Source organism: Salmo trutta, unplaced genomic scaffold (genome assembly GCF_901001165.1).
Source record: "Salmo trutta unplaced genomic scaffold, fSalTru1.1, whole genome shotgun sequence".
Lineage (NCBI taxonomy): Eukaryota > Metazoa > Chordata > Actinopteri > Salmoniformes > Salmonidae > Salmo > Salmo trutta.
This window is the reverse complement of record NW_021823104.1, coordinates 920,956-943,272: the sequence shown is the minus strand read 5'-3', so window position 1 is coordinate 943,272 and position 22,317 is coordinate 920,956. Positions and strand designations below refer to the sequence as shown.

At 42.7% G+C, this 22,317-nt stretch overlaps 1 protein-coding gene and 1 long non-coding RNA gene across 3 annotated transcripts; one reads left to right on the top strand and one right to left on the bottom strand.

The window, feature by feature from the left end:
- Window positions 1–5,914: 5,914 nt before the first annotated feature.
- LOC115188942 (uncharacterized) lies at window positions 5,915–17,944 on the bottom strand. The gene is made up of 3 exons (XR_003876639.1): window positions 17,823–17,944; window positions 16,420–16,524; window positions 5,915–5,967 (listed from the first exon to the last, which is right to left on the bottom strand). It is a non-coding gene; the product is annotated as an uncharacterized LOC115188942 (long non-coding RNA).
- A 67-nt stretch (window positions 17,945–18,011) lies between these two features.
- On the top strand, window positions 18,012–22,317 carry LOC115188939 (FAD-linked sulfhydryl oxidase ALR). 2 transcript variants are annotated; one of them, XM_029747773.1, is made up of 4 exons: window positions 18,012–18,385; window positions 20,166–20,380; window positions 21,714–21,920; window positions 21,989–22,317. In XM_029747773.1, the coding sequence occupies exons 1-3, from the start codon at window positions 18,203–18,205 to the stop codon at window positions 21,874–21,876; spliced, it is 561 nt and encodes a 186-aa protein (XP_029603633.1). In that variant the 5' UTR covers window positions 18,012–18,202; the 3' UTR covers window positions 21,877–21,920; window positions 21,989–22,317. The 2 variants fall into 2 exon arrangements, with proteins under 2 accessions (XP_029603633.1, XP_029603632.1); XM_029747772.1 differs by having other exon boundaries at window positions 21,714–22,317.

Sequence of the window (22,317 nt, the reverse complement as noted above, 5' to 3'; positions counted from 1 at the left end):
GAGAGGGTGAGGTCAAAAGAGGAGAGGAGTGAAAAGAAGGAGGCAGAGAGGAATGAGTCAAAGGTAGACGTGGGGAGGTTAAAGTCACCCAGAACTGTGAGGGGTGAGCCATCCTCAGGAAAGGAACTTATCAAGGCATCAAGCTCATTGATGAACTCTCCAAGGGAACCTGGAGGGCGATAAATGATAAGGATGTTAAGCTTGAATGGGCTGGTAACTGTGACAGCATGGAATTCAAATGAGGAGGTAGACAGATGGGTCAGGGGAGAAAGAGAGAATGTCCACTTGGGAGAGATGAGGATTCCAGTGCCACCACCCCGCTGGCTCGATGCACTCGGGGTATGCGAGAACACGTGGTCAGACGAGGAGAGAGCAGTAGGAGTAGCAGTGTTATCTGTGGTAATCCATGTTTCCGTCAGCGCCAGGAAGTCTAGGGACTGGAGGGTAGCATAGGCTGACATGAACTCTGCCTTGTTGGGCGCAGACCGGCAGTTCCAGAGGCTGCCGGAGACCTGGAACTCCACGTGGGTCGTGCGCGCTGGGACCACCAGGTTAGAGTGGCAGCGGCCACGCGGTGTGAAGCGTTTGTATGGCCTGTGCAGAGAGGAGAGAACAGGGATAGACAGACACATAGTTGACAGACTACAGGAGAGGCTACGCTAATGCAAAGGAGATTGGAATGAAAATTAACTTAACTGGGGAAGCGAGAGCGCAGGGCCTCCCTCTCTAACCATTCACTGAAACACTCAAATATAACTTTTCCATCTTCCACTTTAGAAATTATAATTGATGTAAACTACAGTGGTTCAATGTTTCCAGGAATAGGCTCAAACTATTCCCAAACATACCTAATCAATTTGTTGTTTTTCAAAAATATTTTAACCTGCAGGAATATTTTCACATTTCAATCTCATGGTTAGTTCCTAGGATAATGTAACTCATACATTTACATCTGTCAATACTTCTAAAATGGGGTACAGGTTTAAAATAATTACAGGTTTAAAACAATTACAGGTGCACCTTACTATCTTATACTATATCACAAAAGGTCTTAACTAGTAAACACAGATTCTAGTTTTCATCCAGTTCACACAGATAGCTGACTCAGCCTCAGATTCTCCTGATTGGGCCCTGTTTACACCTCCACACAGGAATACACACTCAGAGCCTCCTGACTGGGCCCTGTTTACACCTCCACACAGGAATACACACTCAGAGCCTCCTGACTGGGCCCTGTTTACACCTCCACACAGGAATACACACTCAGAGCCTCCTGACTGGGCCCTGTTTTCACCTCCACACAGGAATACACACTCAGAGCCTCCTGACTGGGCCCTGTTTACACCTCCACACAGGAATACACACTCAGAGCCTCCTGACTGGGCCCTGTTTTCACCTCCACACAGGAATACACACTCAGAGCCTCCTGACTGGGCCCTGTTTTCACCTCCACACAGGAATACACACTCAGAGCCTCCTGACTGGGCCCTGTTTACACCTCCACACAGGAATACACACTCAGAGCCTCCTGACTGGGCCCTGTTTTCACCTCCACACAGGAATACACACTCAGAGCCTCCTGACTGGGCCCTGTTTACACCTCCACACAGGAATACACACTCAGAGCCTCCTGACTGGGCCCTGTTTACACCTCCACACAGGAATACACACTCAGAGCCTCCTGACTGGGCCCTGTTTACACCTCCACACAGGAATACACACTCAGAGCCTCCTGACTGGGCCCTGTTTTCACCTCCACACAGGAATACACACTCAGAGCCTCCTGACTGGGCCCTGTTTTCACCTCCACACAGGAATACACACTCAGAGCCTCCTGACTGGGCCCTGTTTACACCTCCACACAGGAATACACACTCAGAGCCTCCTGACTGGGCCCTGTTTTCACCTCCACACAGGAATACACACTCAGAGCCTCCTGACTGGGCCCTGTTTACACCTCCACACAGGAATACACACTCAGAGCCTCCTGACTGGGCCCTGTTTACACCTCCACACAGGAATACACACTCAGAGCCTCCTGACTGGGCCCTGTTTACACCTCCACACAGGAATACACACTCAGAGCCTCCTGACTGGGCCCTGTTTACACCTCCACACAGGAATACACACTCAGAGCCTCCTGACTGGGCCCTGTTTACACCTCCACACAGGAACACACTCAGAGCCAACGGGGCTTTTCTAAAAACTCCACTTTGTGTGTGTCGCTCACCTCTTTTTTTTTAAAACTACGTTCGAGATGTGGTATCCACTCGGCTCGCTGCCTCTGGAGATGTACTGATGTATATACTATTCTGATGGTATCCACTCGGCTCGCTGCCTCTGGAGATGTACTGATGTATATACTATTCTGATGGTATCCACTCAGCTCGCTGCCTCTGGAGATGTACTGATGTATATACTATTCTGATGGTATCCACTCGGCTCGCTGCCTCTGGAGATGTACTGATGTATATACTATTCTGATGGTATCCACTCGGCTCGCTGCCTCTGGAGATGTACTGATGTATATACTATTCTGATGGTATCCACTCAGCTCGCTGCCTCTGGAGATGTACTGATGTATATACTATTCTGATGGTATCCACTTGGCTCGCTGCCTCTCAGATCAAAGGTGGGTCCATCTGCTCCGTTCCTGAAGTGTGGTCACCCTGAGATCCCAAGTTAGAGGGATCCCTCATGCACCATTTACCCAGGTCGTCAGGAGCAGTCACCAAGTCAAGATTCACATCCCCAAATCTGGTTGTTAATTTCTTTAATATCAAATGCGGAGATACAAACTTATCACACAAGTCAGAGTTATTCTTAAACTAAATCTTTATTCACTTATAAGGGAGCAGGTCAATATAACGTACACATATAAAGTGAATGAATTGAGTGCTCTACGATAATGATGGCTGGTGGACCCACGGGACAAAAGTACAAAGGTCTTTTACAGCCAAGATATACCCCTTTCAACCTACATGACGAACAACAGATGTATAGAACGGGTCACAAGGTTAAGATTTGTATGAAAAATACTTATTATTCTCAGCAGACAGCATCTGCTGTAAAAACAGTACTCTTTGTGTAGAGACCAGGGTCTGGCCCTGGGGTCATCTCTCCCTGGTACCATATAGAACATAAACATTAACTCATGCTCTGGAATGCGGTCTCTTTAGGTTTTATCACCCAAAAGACATTGTAAATATCCTGTCAGTGTTTTCTCCCAGAGGCCCATCCTCAGTAGAACACACAGACACAATAGTTATAAGAACCCTCTATTCTGTTGCATAAAACAACCATTTGATGCAATAAAAGTATTATAACATAATCTTGCAGTTTTGCTCTTTACAGTGTCCACTGAAAATCGACTAGTAACAACAACTGGGACCTAAAAGACACCCACCATGAGACCCACTAAATCTGCCCAAGAAGAGGCAAACAAAAGAAAAACCCACAACAAACTTAAAGACAGGTAGCAAACCAAAAAGGTGGAGCAACTAAAGGTGTTGACTCTCCACATGTATCAAGACAACTGGAGCACTGGGCCAGACACTCTTAAATAGAACCTGGACCAGCTCAGGTGAAACACCTTCCCACTAACGAGATGGACAAGCCAGCACAGGTGCAACACACACTGACTAACGAGGTGACACCAATCAGTGCGTCCTACGTGCTAACGAGCTAGACGTGCTAACGAGCTAGACGTGCTAACGAGCTAGACGTGCTAACGAGCTAGACGTGCTAAAGTCCAACCTCAAAACATAAATAAAATATCCTATATTTTTGTTGGACAAGTTTGCTCACCATCAACAGAAAACAACTTCCATTTCACATTATAATCATCTACAAAGCTTCACCTTCACCAATATAAACATGGTGTCTACTGGCTTTCAACAATTAATAACAGGAAAAAACACATTTCTAAATACATATATTTTTCTACAATCTTAATTTAAAAAAAGCTCACTAGCTTCTAGAACTCTCATCCCCTTGGAACGAGCCCAAACAAAACTCATCTCCAATACGGAAAAACGTGCAGTCAAAATAAATTGTGATCCATGGCAACTCACTGGCTAAACACAAAGCATTTTTACTGCCCACCCTTGAGACAATCAGCAACCAAGTTGTCCTTACCTCAGACATGTCTGATTTCAAGAGGAAACTCCTGCAATATCCGTAGTAACTTTCCACCTCACTGTGGAGCTTCTCTCTCTTTTCAGGGTTCACTAGATAGGCATGTTGTTGGATCTGGGCCCAGTCCCCAATGTCATGCTCTAGTACATTTGGGTTGGCACATCTGAGAATGAACCCTGATATTCTAAAAGCAGGGCAACAACGTCAATATTATTGTACCAAAAAAATGGTCAGTTGGTTGCATGAATAATTTTCATGACTAAATGTTACATGAAATGTAAATATGAAATATTTGATTGCATGCCTTATTTTCAACGTCTTTTCAATTACATTTTGCTAGGTGGGATATCCCCAATGTCAAAACACAGTTTTAACGTTCCCAAATCAAAAACCAATATGCAGAAACAGTTTGGGATAAATTGAAAACATAAACATAAAATGTGCTATATACACAAACATCTGCCACAATAATCATATTACTTGTATTTTTTTAAACAAGCAGCTTATAAACTGCACAAGCACCAAAAACGCTGTTGTTTTGACAAGTAGCAATAAATCACTGATATCGATTAGGGGGGAAATCAGGTTGTATGTGCTGTTGAAACTAACACAACTAAACAAAACACATGGAAATGTGGATATATTTTTCCTCACTGATTAGAGGACAACCTGCAGAAGATAGTCAGCTACATTTTGGAGTGATACATTTAAATGTAGGGGTCGCTAAACAAAGGAACGCAACACTTATTTGTCATCACTCATCAATATCATGCTAAAATCATTTGTGAGAGGAGGGAATAATGTGTACATCACTGGTTAGAGGACAACTTGTGGTAAAAAGCTAGCTACATTTTGAAGTGTTGCATTTTGATTCCAGTGGGTCACCAACATGGTAAGTGTAACAACTCTTTTTGTGTTAGTCACTTTTTGTTAAATCTCATAAATAGTAACTCTTCCATTTCAGAGCCTGGATTTTCCCCCTGAGGCTAATATCCATATCATGTTGAAATCAATAGAACAGGGGACAAACGTTTAGGGTTCTACATTGTGACATCATTAAAATACTCCAACTACAATGTTAAAAACATTCTACATTGTGACATTAATTCATTGATATCATGAAACAACTCCTTCATGTATGTATTTTCTGATATTTGATCAGAAGTCTTTTATCAGATTATCTCTGGTCACAGCTATAAGATTTCTCTCCTGTGTGCGTTCTCTGGTGCATTGTCAGATAACTAGATGAAACAAACCTCTTCCCACATTGACCACAGCGATGCAATTTCTCTCCTGTGTGTGTTCTCTGTTGTAGAGTCAGAGTGCTAGATGCAGCAAACCTCTTCCCACATTGACCACAGCTACAAGATTTCTCTCCTGTGTGTGTTCTCTGGTGTGATACCAGATTGCAAGATCGACCAAAACTCTTCCCACATTGATCACAGCTATAAGATTTCTCTCCTGTGTGTGTTCTCTGGTGCACTGTCAGCTGTCCAGATTGACAAAAACGCTTCCCACATTGATCACAGCTATAAGGTTTCTCTCCTGTGTGTATTCTCTGGTGTACTGCCAGATGGCCAGATGTAGTAAAACTCCTCCCACAGTGATCACAGCTATAAGATTTCTCTCCTGTGTGGATTTTCTGATGAATTTTAATGCCTGATGAGGTGAACCTCTTCCCACAGTCAGAGCAGCAGAGAGTTCTCTTCCCTGTGGGTCTCTGCAGGTGTTTCTTGAGGTGTTTTGATCTGGAGCGACTCTTCTCTGCCTCTTCAGCATCATGAGGTTGTTGAGGCTCCCCAGAGGATCCACGATAGTCCCATATCTCTCCTGTGTGAACAACAAAGTCAGACAGATGGTTAAAGGCCCACAACAGCAGTAATCCACTGTAAAAGGTGATGCCAACAGCGTAGCCATGATGTTGTACAACAATTGATGTCTGTAATGAATGTTAAAATTATTTGACAACTGTCTTAAAATGAGCAACAATAGTCATATTTAGTCTTGTTTTCACATTAGTAGTGAAATCGATGATTGTAGGCTAGAAATAAGTTAAAGTTGTTGAAATCCTAAGCAGTGTGGCAGACGACTTTTGGTCTCCAATATAGGCCCCTTTCTGTGTTTAATAAAACTGCGGCACGAGGGCGATGCACACGCAATTTGATTGCAGAAACACCTCCCCGCTAATAAGGAAACCACTAGTTATGGATGTAGTATATCTGGTAATGAGGAAACCACTAGTTATGGATGTAGTATATCTGGTAATGAGGAAACCACTAGTTATGGATGTAGTATATCTGGTAATGAGGAAACCACTAGTTATGGATGTAGTATATCTGGTAATGAGGAAACCACTAGTTATGGATGTAGTATATCTGGTAATGAGGAAACCACTAGTTATGGATGTAGTATATCTGGTAATGAGGAAACCACTAGTTATGGATGTAGTATATCTGGTAATGAGGAAACCACTAGTTATGGATGTAGTATATCTGGTATTGAGGAAACCACTAGTTATGGATGTAGTATATCTGGTAATGAGGAAACCACTAGTTATGGATGTAGTATATCTGGTAATGAGGAAACCACTAGTTATGGATGTAGTATATCTGGTAATGAGGAAACCACTAGTTATGGATGTAGTATATCTGGTAATGAGGAAACCACTAGTTATGGATGTAGTATATCTGGTAATGAGGAAAGGAAACCACTAGTTATGGATGTAGTATATCTGGTAATGAGGAAACCACTAGTTATGGATGTAGTATATCTGGTAATGAGGAAACCACTAGTTATGGATGTAGTATATCTGGTAATGAGGAAACCACTAGTTATGGATGTAGTATATCTGGTAATGAGGAAACCACTAGTTATGGATGTAGTATATCTGGTAATGAGGAAACCACTAGTTATGGATGTAGTATATCTGGTAATGAGGAAACCACTAGTTATGGATGTAGTATATCTGGTAATGAGGAAACCACTAGTTATGGATGTAGTATATCTGGTAATGAGGAAACCACTAGTTATGGATGTAGTATATCTGGTAATGAGGAAACCACTAGTTATGGATGTCGTATATCTGGTAATGAGGAAACCACTAGTTATGGATGTACTATATCTGCATGGAGCAAAAATGGTGAGAAAAGATTTTAGTTTTTCACAATGTATTCTGAATATTACAACGCAAGATCAGGAGTGCTGCTCAAGGAAACTCACATTAAGCTCTGTGTCTATTCACTAATTCACCACCGTGGGGAAAACTCAGGGGAGTTCTCATAGGCTGATAGCAAAAACAGTCTCCATTTACAGGTTGATTATGAGTGTATTTCCCACTACTTTAAGATTATAATTGTAAGGCTCGCTTGAATCACCTGCTTAATATGTTTGTGTTATTGTCGCAAATCAACTGCTTTATACTTAAAAAAACACTTCAACCAGTAACATGCTCTTTGGCTAGCTTTGCCATCAGCCTGACAATAAGGGTTTGTACACTAAGTGTTTAACAAATTGGCCCATAACTTCACCTAACAATAACATAGACCTACTGTAGGACCCATAACTTCACCTAACAACAACATAGACCTACTGTAGGACCCATAACTTCACCTAACAACATAGACCTACTGTAGGACCCATAACTTCACCTAACAACAACATAGACCTAGGACTATAAATCATTTCATATTTCAGGTGAAACAAGGAAACTAAAATGTCTTTGTCATGACATTTCATAACCTGATCACCAGATAATTTTGTGAATAATCCCACTAGGCTACTCTGTAATGTGTTGTCATTCTAAATGTCCTGAATAAAGGAAAATATCTCTGTGTGTTGTACAATAGCCTGTCCATCAAGGAACAGTTCTCTACACAAACAAACTAACACGGACTAACACTTGAAGCATCAGTACATTTCAAGTTCTGCACATACAGTTGATTTTATTAAACACATGGGGTGTGTCTATATTAACAAATACACGTCATAACATTTCAACCAATCAATCAGTAGAAAGAAAATATGTATTTTTTAATCTGCCCTAGAACATACAACATGCTCTCATTCAGACCCCTTTTAAGCATTTTGTTACATTACGTTACAACCTTATTCTACAATGGAAACATTTTTTTTTAAATGATCTTCAGACAATACCTCATAATGACATCACAATACCCCATAATGACATCACAATACCCCATAAAAGTGAGAGAAAGTTTAGAATTACCAGTAGGTTGTAACTCTCTAGGTCATGCCAGTAGGATACAGTAGGTTGTATCTCTCTAGGACATGCCAGTAGGTTACAGTAGGTTGTATCTCTCTAGGTCATGCCAGTAGGTTACAGTAGGTTGTATCTCTCTAGGACATGCCAGTAGGTTACAGTAGGTTGTATCTCTCTAGGTCATGCCAGTAGGTTACAGTAGGTTGTATCTCTCTAGGTCATGCCAGTAGGTTACAGTAGGTTGTAACTCTCTAGGTCATGCCAGTAGGTTACAGTAGGTTGTATCTCTCTAGGTCATGCCAGTAGGTTACAGTAGGTTGTATCTCTCTAGGTCATGCCAGTAGGTTACAGTAGGTTGTATCTCTCTAGGTCATGCCAGTAGGTTACAGTAGGTTGTAACTCTCTAGGTCATGCCAGTAGGTTACAGTAGGTTGTATCTCTCTAGGTCATGCCAGTAGGTTACAGTAGGTTGTATCTCTCTAGGTCATGCCAGTAGGTTACAGTAGGTTGTATCTCTCTAGGTCATGCCAGTAGGCTACAGTAGGTTGTAACTCTCTAGGTCATGCCAGTAGGTTGTATCTCTCTAGGTCATGCCAGTAGGTTACAGTAGGTTGTATCTCTCTAGGTCATGCCAGTAGGTTACAGTAGGTTGTAACTCTCTAGGTCATGCCAGTAGGTTACAGTAGGTTGTATCTCTCTAGGTCATGCCAGTAGGTTACAGTAGGTTGTATCTCTCTAGGTCATGCCAGTAGGTTACAGTAGGTTGTATCTCTCTAGGTCCTGCCAGTAGGTTACAGTAGATTGTATCTCTCTAGGTCATGCCAGTAGGTTACAGTAGGTTGTATCTCTCTAGGTCATGCCAGTAGGTTACAGTAGGTTGTATCTCTCTAGGTCATGCCAGTAGGTTGTAACTCTCTAGGTCATGCCAGTAGGTTACAGTAGGTTGTATCTCTCTAGGTCATGCCAGTAGGTTGTATCTCTCTAGGTCATGCCAGTAGGTTACAGTAGGTTGTAACTCTCTAGGTCATGCCAGTAGGTTACAGTAGGTTGTATCTCTCTAGGTCATGCCAGTAGGTTACAGTAGGTTGTATCTCTCTAGGTCATGCCAGTAGGTTGTAACTCTCTAGGTCATGCCAGTAGGTTACAGTAAATTGTAACTCTCTAGGTCATGCCAGTAGGTTACAGTAGGTTGTATCTCTCTAGGTCATGCCAGTAGGTTACAGTAGGTTGTATCTCTCTAGGTCATGCCAGTAGGTTGTAACTCTCTAGGTCATGCCAGTAGGTTACAGTAGGTTGTATCTCTCTAGGTCATGCCAGTAGGTTGTATCTCTCTAGGTCATGCCAGTAGGTTACAGTAGGTTGTAACTCTCTAGGTCATGCCAGTAGGCTACAGTAGGTTGTATCTCTCTAGGTCATGCCAGTAGGTTACAGTAGGTTGTATCTCTCTAGGTCATGCCAGTAGGTTACAGTAGGTTGTATCTCTCTAGGTCATGCCAGTAGGTTGTAACTCTCTAGGTCATGCCAGTAGGTTACAGTAAATTGTAACTCTCTAGGTCATGCCAGTAGGTTACAGTAGGTTGTATCTCTCTAGGTCATGCCAGTAGGTTACAGTAGGTTGTATCTCTCTAGGTCATGCCAGTAGGTTGTAACTCTCTAGGTCATGCCAGTAGGTTACAGTGGGTTGTATCTCTCTAGGTCATGCCAGTAGGTTGTATCTCTCTAGGTCATGCCAGTAGGTTACAGTAGGTTGTAACTCTCTAGGTCATACCAGTAGGCTACAGTAGGTTGTATCTCTCTAGGTCATGCCAGTAGGTTACAGTAGGTTGTATCTCTCTAGGACATGCCAGTAGGTTACAGTAGGTTGTATCTCTCTAGGACATGCCAGTAGGTTACAGTAGGTTGTATCTCTCTAGGTCATGCCAGTAGGTTACAGTAGGTTGTATCTCTCTAGGTCATGCCAGTAGGTTACAGTAGGTTGTATCTCTCTAGGTCATGCCAGTAGGTTACAGTAGGTTGTATCTCTCTAGGTCATGCCAGTAGGTTACAGTAGGTTGTATCTCTCTAGGTCATGCCAGTAGGTTACAGTAGGTTGTAACTCTCTAGGTCATGCCAGTAGGTTACAGTAGGTTGTATCTCTCTAGGTCATGCCAGTAGGTTACAGTAGGTTGTATCTCTCTAGGTCATGCCAGTAGGTTACAGTAGGTTGTATCTCTCTAGGTCATGCCAGTAGGTTACAGTAGGTTGTATCTCTCTAGGTCATGCCAGTAGGTTACAGTAGGTTGTATCTCTCTAGGTCCTGCCAGTAGGTTACAGTAGGTTGTATCTCTCTAGGTCCTGCCAGTAGGTTACAGTAGGTTGTAACTCTCTAGGTCATGCCAGTAGGTTACAGTAGGTTGTATCTCTCTAGGTCATGCCAGTAGGTTACAGTAGGTTGTATCTCTCTAGGTCATGCCAGTAGGTTACAGTAGGTTGTAACTCTCTAGGTCATGCCAGTAGGCTACAGTAGGTTGTAACTCTCTAGGTCATGCCAGTAGGTTACAGTAGGTTGTATCTCTCTAGGTCATGCCAGTAGGTTACAGTAGGTTGTATCTCTCTAGGTCATGCCAGTAGGTTACAGTAGGTTGTATCTCTCTAGGTCATGCCAGTAGGTTACAGTAGGTTGTATCTCTCTAGGTCATGCCAGTAGGTTACAGTAGGTTGTATCTCTCTAGGTCATGCCAATAGGTTACAGTTGGTTGTATCTCTCTAGGTCATGCCAGTAGGTTACAGATGGTTGTATCTCTCTAGGTCATGCCAGTAGGTTACAGTTGGTTGTATCCAAGTGGAAACAATTATCAACCCAATGTGGAAAGTGTTGAATTTGGTCAACAACATAATGAATGGCTTATTTGCTACGTGAGGTTTACTTGATCCAACAGAAGTTTCGTAATGATTAAGTTGTTATGTGGACACGTGACATACCGACAACTTTGATAAAACACTATAGGAGTTGTCTCCAGATCGCTATGCATATTCATCCCTACATGCCGTGTCCCCCCAGTCTGCGGTCAGCAGATAGACCCTCCTCAAATAACGGAACGGAGAAAACAAGGGGCAGCTTGTTCTCTACGTCGTCTGATTCTAGACATATCAGTCATCATCCCAGGGCCCTCCGTTGAAGAGGTATTGACGAGCCAACTCCGAATATCCAAAGTTAAAAACTAATTGAAGGCGGTACTTACTGGTGTTAATCAGATCTCCTGTCTCCTCCTCTTCATCTTCCAATGTGACAGTAATCTCTCCTTCCTTCTTCACTCCAAAAACAGCATCATCCTCTTCTTCCTCTTGTTTAACTGAAACGTCTTTCACTTCATCTTTCACTGTAACAGCCTCACCCTCTACTTCTTGTTTTACTGTAACATCCTCCTCTTCCTTCTCCTCTTTCACGACAATGTTCAGCCCCAGAGCTTCTTTCTCCGTCCAGCAGACCTCCTCTTCTTTAACAGGACGGGAGTAGTTTAGGGAGCTCATGTTCGGGGATGTTAGCTAGCTAGCTATCATTAGCGACTAGGCTAATGCTAACTTAACCAGCCAGCTACTATAGCTGACTAATAAAAAACAACGTAATATTAAATTAAATAGGTTAACAAGTAGATACGACAGACGTGTGTCTAAAACACAGTAGGTAATATACACCGAAAGCGTATAAATAGCTTGAATCTTTGGGCTATGTTGGCTAGCAAGCTACCGAGGTGGTTGACGAGCTGTTTATGAAGAACCGTCCACTAGATTATACGTCACGCTGCAGCATCGCCTGAAAGACGCACATCGCCGTCTGCTGACTGGAGGGAAACGCAGTTGAGGATCACATTTTATATTCAGACTAAGATTATTTTACATGGATTTAATTAAATAATACTATTATATTGAGACATACAAAGACATGAATGTGTTGATTGATTAGTGCGAATAAAAAATGTTTACTACAGCACATTTAAGGCAGTTTCATTCAGTCAAACAACATCTAAATAAGTAGCTAGCTACTGTAGCTCTATACTGCTGCTACATGGTGTAACAATACATCATGTAGATGTATATAATGAACAGACTAGGTCTATACTGCTGCTACATGGTGTAACAATACATCATGTAGATGTATATAATGAACAGACTAGGTCTATACTGCTCCTACATGGTGTAACAATACATCATGTAGATGTATATAATGAACAGACTAGGTCTATACTGCTCCTACATGGTGTAACAATACATCATGTAGATGTATATAATGAACAGACTAGGTTCTATCCTATTCTACTGTATCTGTCTATGTATTACTCATCTCATATGTATATACTGTATTCTATACTATTCTACTGTATCTTAGTCTATGTATTACTCATCTCATATGTATATACTGTATTCTATCCTATTCTACTGTATCTGTCTATGTATTACTCATCTCATATGTATATACTGTATTCTACACTATACTACTGTATCTGTCTATGTATTACTCATCTCATTTGTATATACTGTATTCTATACTATTCTACTGTATCTGTCTATGTATTACTCATCTCATATGTATATACTGTATTCTATCCTATTCTACTGTATCTGTCTATGTATTACTCATCTCATATGTATATACTGTATTCTATTCTACTGTATCTGTCTATGTATTACTCATCTCATATGTATATACTGTATTCTATTATACTGTATCTGTCTATGTATTACTCATCTCATATGTATATACTGTATTCTATACTATTCTACTGTATCTGTCTATGTATTACTCATCTCATATGTATATACTGTATTATATTCTACTGTATCTTAGTCTATGTATTACTCATCTCATATGTATATACTGTATTATATTCTACTGTATCTTAGTCTATGTATTACTCATCTCATATGTATATACTGTATTCTATACTATTCTACTGTATCTGTCTATGTATTACTCATCTCATATGTATATACTGTATTCTATCCTATTATACTGTATCTGTCTATGTATTACTCATCTCATATGTATATACTGTATTCTATCCTATTCTACTGTATCTGTCTATGCATTACTTATCTCATATGTATATACTGTATTCTATCCTATTCTACTGTATCTGTCTATGTATTACTCATCTCATATGTATATACTGTATTCTATTCTACTGTATCTGTCTATGTATTACTAATCTCATATGTATATACTGTATTCTATCCTATTCTACTGTATCTGTCTATGTATTACTTATCTCATATGTATATACTGTATTCTATTATACTGTATCTGTCTATGTATTACTCATCTCATATGTATATACTGTATTCTATACTATTCTACTGTATCTGTCTATGTATTACTCATCTCATATGTATATACTGTATTCTATCCTATTCTACTGTATCTGTCTATGTATTACTCATCTCATATGTATATACTGTATACTATTCTACTGTATCTGTCTATGTATTACTCATCTCATATGTATATACTGTATTCTATCCTATTCTACTGTATCTTAGTCTATGTATTACTCATCTCATATGTATATACTGTATTCTATCCTATTCTACTGTATCTTAGTCTATGTATTACTCATCTCATATGTATATACTGTATTCTATTCTACTGTATCTGTCTATGTATTACTCATCTCATATGTATATACTGTATTCTATTCTACTGTATCTGTCTATGTATTACTCATCTCATATGTATATACTGTATTCTATCCTATTCTACTGTATCTGTCTATGTATTACTCATCTCATATGTATATACTGTATTCTATTCTATTCTACTGTATCTGTCTATGTATTACTCATCTCATATGTATATACTGTATTCTATCCTATTCTACTGTATCTTAGTCTATGTATTACTCATCTCATATGTATATACTGTATTCTATCCTATTCTACTGTATCTTAGTCTATGTATTACTCATCTCATATGTATATACTGTATTCTATCCTATTCTACTGTATCTGTCTATGTATTACTTATCTCATATGTATATACTGTATTCTATTCTACTGTATCTTAGTCTTTGACCCTCTGTCATTGCTCACCCAATATTTATATATATTCTTAATTCCATTCTGTTACTTCTAGATTTGTGTGTATTGTTGTGAAATTGTTAGATATTACTGTTAGATATTACTGCACTGTTGGAGCTAGGAACACAAGCATTTCGCTACACCAGCAATAACATCTGCTAAACACGTGTATGTGACCAATAACATTTGATTTGAGACCAGGCAGGCAGCCTGTTCAGTAATGTGGTCAGGTGCCACAAAGAGGGACTTGGGGAAAATTAGAGTTGTCCCAGAACAAGGCAGCACGGCTGGCCCTTTAAATGTACACAGAGAGCTAATATTAATAACATGCATGTAAATCTCTCCTGGGTCAAAGTGGAAGAGAGATTAACTTCATCACTACTTGTATTTGCGAGAAGTGTTGACATGTTGAATGGACCGAGATGACACCCATCCATACCCCACAAGACATGCCACCAGAGGTCTGTTTAAACTACTGGCACACAGCTCAGACACCCATCCATACCCCACAAGACATGCCACCAGAGGTCTGTTTAAACTACTGGCACACAGCTCAGACACCCATCCATACCCCACAAGACATGCCACCAGAGGTCTGTTTAAACTACCGGCACACAGCCCAGACACCCATCCATACCCCACAAGACATGCCACCAGAGGTTTGTTTAAACTACTGGCACACAGCTCAGACCCCCATCCATACCCCACAAGACATGCCACCAGAGGTCTGTTTAAACTACTAGCACACAGCTCAGACACCCATCCATACCCCACAAGACATGCCACCAGAGGTCTGTTTAAACTACTGGTACACAACTCAGACATCCATCCATACCCCACAAGACATGCCACCAGAGGTCTGTTTAAACTACTGGCACACAGCTCAGACACCCATCCATACCCCACAAGACATGCCACCAGAGGTCTGTTTAAACTACTGGTACACAGCTCAGACACCCATCCATACCCAACAAGACATGCCACCAGAGGTCTGTTTAAACTACTGGCACACAGCTCAGACATCCATCCATACCCCACTAGACATGTCCACCAGAGGTCTGTTTAAACTACTGGCACACAGCTCAGACACCCATCCATACCCCACAAGACATGCCACCAGAGGTCTGTTTAAACTACTGGCACACAGCTCAGACACCCATCCATACCCCTCAAGACATGCCACCAGAGGTCTGTTTAAACTACTGGCACACAGCTCAGACACCCATCCATACCCCTCAAGACATGCCACCAGAGGTCTGTTTAAACTACTGGCACACAGCTCAGACACCCATCCATACCCCACAAGACATGCCACCAGAGGTCTGTTTAAACTACTGGCACACAGCTCAGACACCCATCCATACCCCACAAGACATGCCACCAGAGGTCTGTCTAAACTACTGGCACACAGCTCTGATACCCATACATACCCTACAAGACATGCCACCAGAGGTCTGTTTAAACTACTGGCACACAGCTCAGACACCCATCCATAACCCACAAGACATGCCACCAGAGGTCTCTTCACAGTCCCCAAGTCCAGAACAGACTATGGGAGGAGCACAGTACTACATAGAGCCATGACTACATGGAACTCTATTCCACATCAGGTAACTGATGCAGCAGTAGAATCAGATTTAAAAACACAGAATAAAAATACACCTTATGGAACAGCGGAGACTGTGAAGACACACACACACACACACACACACACACACACAGGCACAGACACCTGCATACACACACACAATAACATACACACACACACACACACACACACACGATAACGTACACACTATAGACACACGTACACATGGATTCTGTACTGTAGATATGTGGTAGTGGAGTAGAGGCCCTGAGGGAAAACACAGTGTTTTGTGAATTCTGCAATGAATGTAGTTTAATGTTTGGAACTGACATAATTTTGCTGGACCCCCAGGAAGAGTAGCTGCTTTTGGGGGATCCATCCACACTCTCACTGTGACGTTAAGTGAACCTCTCTGTCTTACCTTTGTTTTCTGTGTTCGAGAGATCTCTCTCTCTATCTCTCCGATCTTCTCCAGGATACCCATGTTGTCGCAGCGGGAAGGTTACACTTCTGGACTGGTTACTGCCTGGAGAGAGAAACATCAGACTGGTTACTGCCTGGAGAGAGACAGACATCAGACTGGTTACTGCCTGGAGAGAGACACATCAGACTGGTTACTGCCTGGAGAGAGAAACATCAGACTGGTTACTGCCTGGAGAGAGAAACATCAGACTGGTTACTGCCTGGAGAGAGACAGACATCAGACTGGTTACTGCCTGGAGAGAGACAGACACATCAGACTGGTTACTGCCTGGAGAGAGACAGACATCAGACTGGTTACTGCCTGGAGAGAGACAGACACATCAGACTGGTTACTGCCTGGAGAGAGAGACAGACATCAGACTGGTTACTGCCTGGAGAGAGAGACAGACATCAGACTGGTTACTGCCTGGAGAGAGACAGACATCAGACTGGTTACTGCCTGGAGAGAGACACATCAGACTGGTTACTGCCTGGAGAGAGAAACATCAGACTGGTTACTGCCTGGAGAGAGAGACAGACATCAGACTGGTTACTGCCTGGAGAGAGACAGACATCAGACTGGTTACTGCCTGGAGAGAGACAGACATCAGACTGGTTACTGCCTGGAGAGAGACACATCAGACTGGTTACTGCCTGGAGAGAGAGACAGACACATCAGACTGGTTACTGCCTGGAGAGAGACAGACACATCAGACTGGTTACTGCCTGGAGAGAGAGACCGACATCAGACTGGTTACTGCCTGGAGAGAGAGACAGACACATCAGACTGGTTACTGCCTGGAGAGAGACAGACACATCAGACTGGTTACTGCCTGGAGAGAGAGACAGACACATCAGACTGGTTACTACCTGGAGAGAGAGACAGACACATCAGACTGGTTACTGCCTGGAGAGAGACAGACACATCAGACTGGTTACTGCCTGGAGAGAGAGACAGACACATCAGACTGGTTACTGCCTGGAGAGAGACAGACACATCAGACTGGTTACTGCCTGGAGAGAGAGACAGACACATCAGACTGGTTACTGCCTGGAGAGAGACAGACAGACTGGTACCAGAGGAGGCTGGTGAGGGGAGGACGTCTCATAATAACGGCTGGAACGGAGCGAATGGAAACCATGTGTTTGATACCATTCCACTCCAACCATCACCACGAGTCCATCCTCCCGAATCAAGGTCCCACCAACCTCCTGTGACTGAAACGTATCAACATCGCTACTCCACAATAGCCTAGCAGGCTAACTAGCCGTTAGCTTCCTGTTGTTAGAAGACCGCGACTATAACTGGTCAATCAAATGAAAACTACACATTTAAACTATAAACCAAAGAAGTGAACGTACAAACACAAAACTGATCAGCCTGTAGTAATATCTAGGAAAAAATACACTTTTAAAAGGTGTTCGACTCAACTGCATGCATAGATAAAATGACATCACAAACCGGAAGTGGAGGGGTTCCGTTCTCTTTTCACTCCGGTGGGGAACAAAAACATCTAACGTTAACTACCTGGGGGAAAAAATTGTTCCTAGTGAATTCTGTAATAGTTTACAGGACACTGTTCGAGTGGATTTACTGCCCTACATGTTTAGAGTTCATTCAGACATGTGTAGTTGGTGAACACAGAGACCGGGTGTCATAACACATGGAGGAAGAGTTATAAAGCGTTATAACGGAAGCGTCCTTCGGTTCAGGTCCGACGACAGATCCTTCCCACGGTAACATGGCCGCGTCCACCGGAGGACCATCATCCACCGCGGGCATCCAGGGGTTCCCCATCATAACCGGCAGGCCCCAGGAGGACAGCCCCGGTAAGGTCCCGGAGCAGACCGGAGAACCGAAGAAAAAGCCGTGCAGGGCTTGTACCGACTTCAAGTCGTGGATGAAGGTCCAGAAAACGCCACAGGTGAGCTGTGTTCACAGGCAGCAGCCAGACAGACCGCGGAATACAGACCGTTAATTCAATTTAACTCTAATGACGACCCATAGTAAACAGTTGTATTTACTCTGTTGTCCTTCACCAACTTCACTCTAATGACGACCCATAGTAAAACAGTTGTATTTACTCTGTTGTCCTTCACCAACTTCACTCTAATGACGACCCATAGTAAAACAGTTGTATTTACTCTGTTGTCCTTCACCAACTTCACTCTAATGACGACCCATAGTAAACAGTTGTATTTGCTCTGTTGTCCTTGTGAACTATCGTTGTGTGTTTTCCTTTAGACTCGCCATATGTCAGACGGATACGGGAGTTTCCCGGTAGCGTCTCCTGTTTATATTAGCTCATAAACACGAGGAAAGGTGTAGTTAATACACACGATCAGTTTATAAATGATTTAGCTGGTCTCTCTGGACTTTCCCCAGCCGCCTGCCTGGGGTACATCCCTGTGTTCTCCAAATCAACAAAGATCGGATTAAAGTTATTGTTTTTCATATATATATTATATATATTATATTGGTACTGGCAGCTAAACTCATCAACAACTAAATATATCCTTTCTTTAACTATACATGTCACGATTCCAGACGTAACAATGAACAAACAGTCTATTTTTCTAAGCCCTTTATCAGCTGACTTTCCCAGCATTGACTGTCGTAGAGGTGAGAGAAGTGGAGGTGTTTTGTAATGTGAAGTGAACGACGGCCGGTGTTCACTAGCGGGCGGTCCGGCGCGGCGAAACACCACGTTCCGGTTCAATGGAAGGAAAACGGCGAGGAGCGGAGAGTTAAGCGTTTCCCATCTTCATGAAGTTAGTTTAGGAAAATCACTATTTAGCTAGCTAGCTGACTAGCTAACATTAGCCAGCTAGCTAGCTAGCTAGCTTTATGGGCGTTTTTACTTTAGGAGACGGTCCTGGCGCTTGCTGGACTTTCTTGGGCGCCCTGATGCCTTCTTCACAACGATTGAACCGCTCTCCTTGAAGTTCTTGATGATCCGATAAATGGTTGATTTTAGGTGCAATCTTACTGGCAGCAATATCCTTGCCTGTGAAGCCCTTTTTGTGCAAAGCAATGATGACGGCATGTGTTTCCTTGCAGGTAACCATGGTTGGCAGAGGAAGAACAATGATTCCAAGCACCACCCTCCTTTTGAAGCTTCCAGTCTGTTATTCAAACTCAATCAGCATGACAGAGTGATCTCCAGCCTTGTCCTCATCAACACTCACACCTGTGTTAACGAGAGAATCACTGACATGATGTCAGCTGGTCCTTTTGTGGCAGGGCTGAAATGCAGTGGAAATGTTTTTGGGGGGATTCAGTTCATTTGCATGGCAACGAGGGACTTTGCAATTAATTACAATTCATCTGATCACTCTTCATAACATTCTGGAGTTTATGCAAATTACCATCATACAAACTGAGGCAGCAGACTTTGTGAAAAATTAATATTTGTGCTCATTCTCTCAACTTTTGGCCACGACTGTACTGTTATCTAATAGAAGTCCTGTCTAGATTTTAGTTAACCTGAATGATGTCAGTGTGGAAAGCCTACTAACTCTACATGCGTTTCATCATGTTGAGTAATGATGACTTGGTAATGCCCATTAGACAATTCAGTCACGGAGAATGTCTGTCTGTCTGTCTGTCTGTCTGTCTGTCTGTCTGTCTGTCTGTCTGTCTGTCTGTCTGTCTGTCTGTCTGTCTGTCTGTCTGTCTGTCTGTCTGTCTGTCTGTGTGTCCAGGCGGCCCAGGCTGAGCATGTGGAGACCCAGCGGCGGTCGGAATGTCCGCTGGACAGGGAAGAGTTAGGGCGTAACACCTGGTCCTTCCTGCACACCATGGCAGCTTACTACCCAGACCAGCCCTCTCTCAGACAGCAGACAGACATGGGACAGTTCATCAACCTCTTCTCTAAGGTCTTCCCCTGCGAGGAGTGTGCTGAGGACCTGCGGACAAGGTCAGGGGTTAAAGGTCAGGGGTTAGAGGTGGCCTTGGTCTGCTAGCTGGACATCTAGGGTCAGTACTATGTCTATAGACACAGAGGTCAGGGGTTAAAGGTCAGGGGTTAGAGGGGCCTTGGTCTGCTAGCTGGACATCTAGGGTCAGAACTATGTCTATCGACACAGAGGTCAGGGGTTAAAGGTCAGGGGTTATGTTAATGTGTGTTACGTTGGCTGGTGTTGAGAGTTGTATTATTGGTTCTAGTGGGTTAAGGTAACAGATGACTGGCAGTAGATACAGATCCACTTCCTGTCCAACTAGATACCCAGGAGTTGTATTATTGGTTCTAGTGGGTTAAGGTAACAGATCACTGGCAGTAGATACAGATCCACTTCCTGTCCAACTAGATAACCAGGAGTTGTATTATTGGTTCTAGTGGGTTAAGGTAACAGATGACTGGCAGTAGATACAGATCCACTTCCTGTCCAACTAGATACCCAGGAGTTGTATTATTGGTTCTAGTGGGTTAAGGTAACAGATGACTGGCAGTAGATACAGATCCACTTCCTGTCCTCAAACTAGACACCCAGGAGTTGTATTATTGGTTCTAGTGGGTTAAGGTAACAGATGACTGGCAGTAGATACAGATCCACTTCCTGCCCAACTAGATACCCAGGAGTTGTATTATTGGTTCTAGTGGGTTAAGGTAACAGATCACTGGCAGTAGATACAGATCCACTTCCTGTCCAACTAGATACCCAGGAGTTGTATTATTGGTTCTAGTGGGTTAAGGTAACAGATGACTGGCAGTAGATACAGATCCACTTCCTGCCCAACTAGATACCCAGGAGTTGTATTATTGGTTCTAGTGGGTTAAGGTAACAGATCACTGGCAGTAGATACAGATCCACTTCCTGCCCAACTAGATAACCAGGAGTTGTATTATTGGTTCTAGTGGGTTAAGGTAACAGATGACTGGCAGTAGATACAGATCCACTTCCTGCCCAACTAGATAACCAGGAGTTGTATTATTGGTTCTAGTGGGTTAAGGTAACAGATCACTGGCAGTAGATACAGATCCACTTCCTGCCCAACTAGATAACCAGGAGTTGTATTATTGGTTCTAGTGGGTTAAGGTAACAGATCACTGGCAGTAGATACAGATCCACTTCCTGTCCAACTAGATAACCAGGAGTTGTATTATTGGTTATATGTGGTTATCCGATCTGTTAAATACCTATCCAGGCGTCGTAAGATCTGTCAAGACGTCTGCAATGTAGTCGGGCAGCGGGGAACTGCTAGCACCGCTAGTGTTTATTAACTAATGACATCACTTCCTGTTTCCTCAGGCTGAAGACCAATCAGCCTGACGCTAGCAGTCGCCGTGCCCTCTCCCAGTGGCTGTGCGGCGTCCATAACGATGTGAACGCTCGGCTGGGGAAGCAGCGGTTTGACTGTTCCCGCGTGGATGAGAGGTGGAGGGACGGGTGGAAAGACGGCAGCTGTGACTGATCGATCCATTGACCTGATCGATTACTATACCTGGGAACTAAGAGATACAGGACACGTCTATTGACTGATCGATCCATTGACCTGATCGATTACTATACCTGGGAACTAAGAGATACAGGACACGTCTATTGACTGATCGATCCATTGACCTGATCGATTACTATACCTGGGGACTAAGAGATACAGGACACGTCTATTGACTGATCGATCCATTGACCTGATCAATTACTATATCTGGGAACTAAGAGATACAGGACACGTCTATTGACTGATCGATCCATTGACCTGATCGATTACTATACCTGGGAACTAAGAGATACAGGACACGTCTATTGACTGATCGATCCATTGACCTGATCGATTACTATACCTGGGAACTAAGAGATACAGGACACGTCTATTGACTGATCGATCCATTGACCTGATTGATTACTATACCTG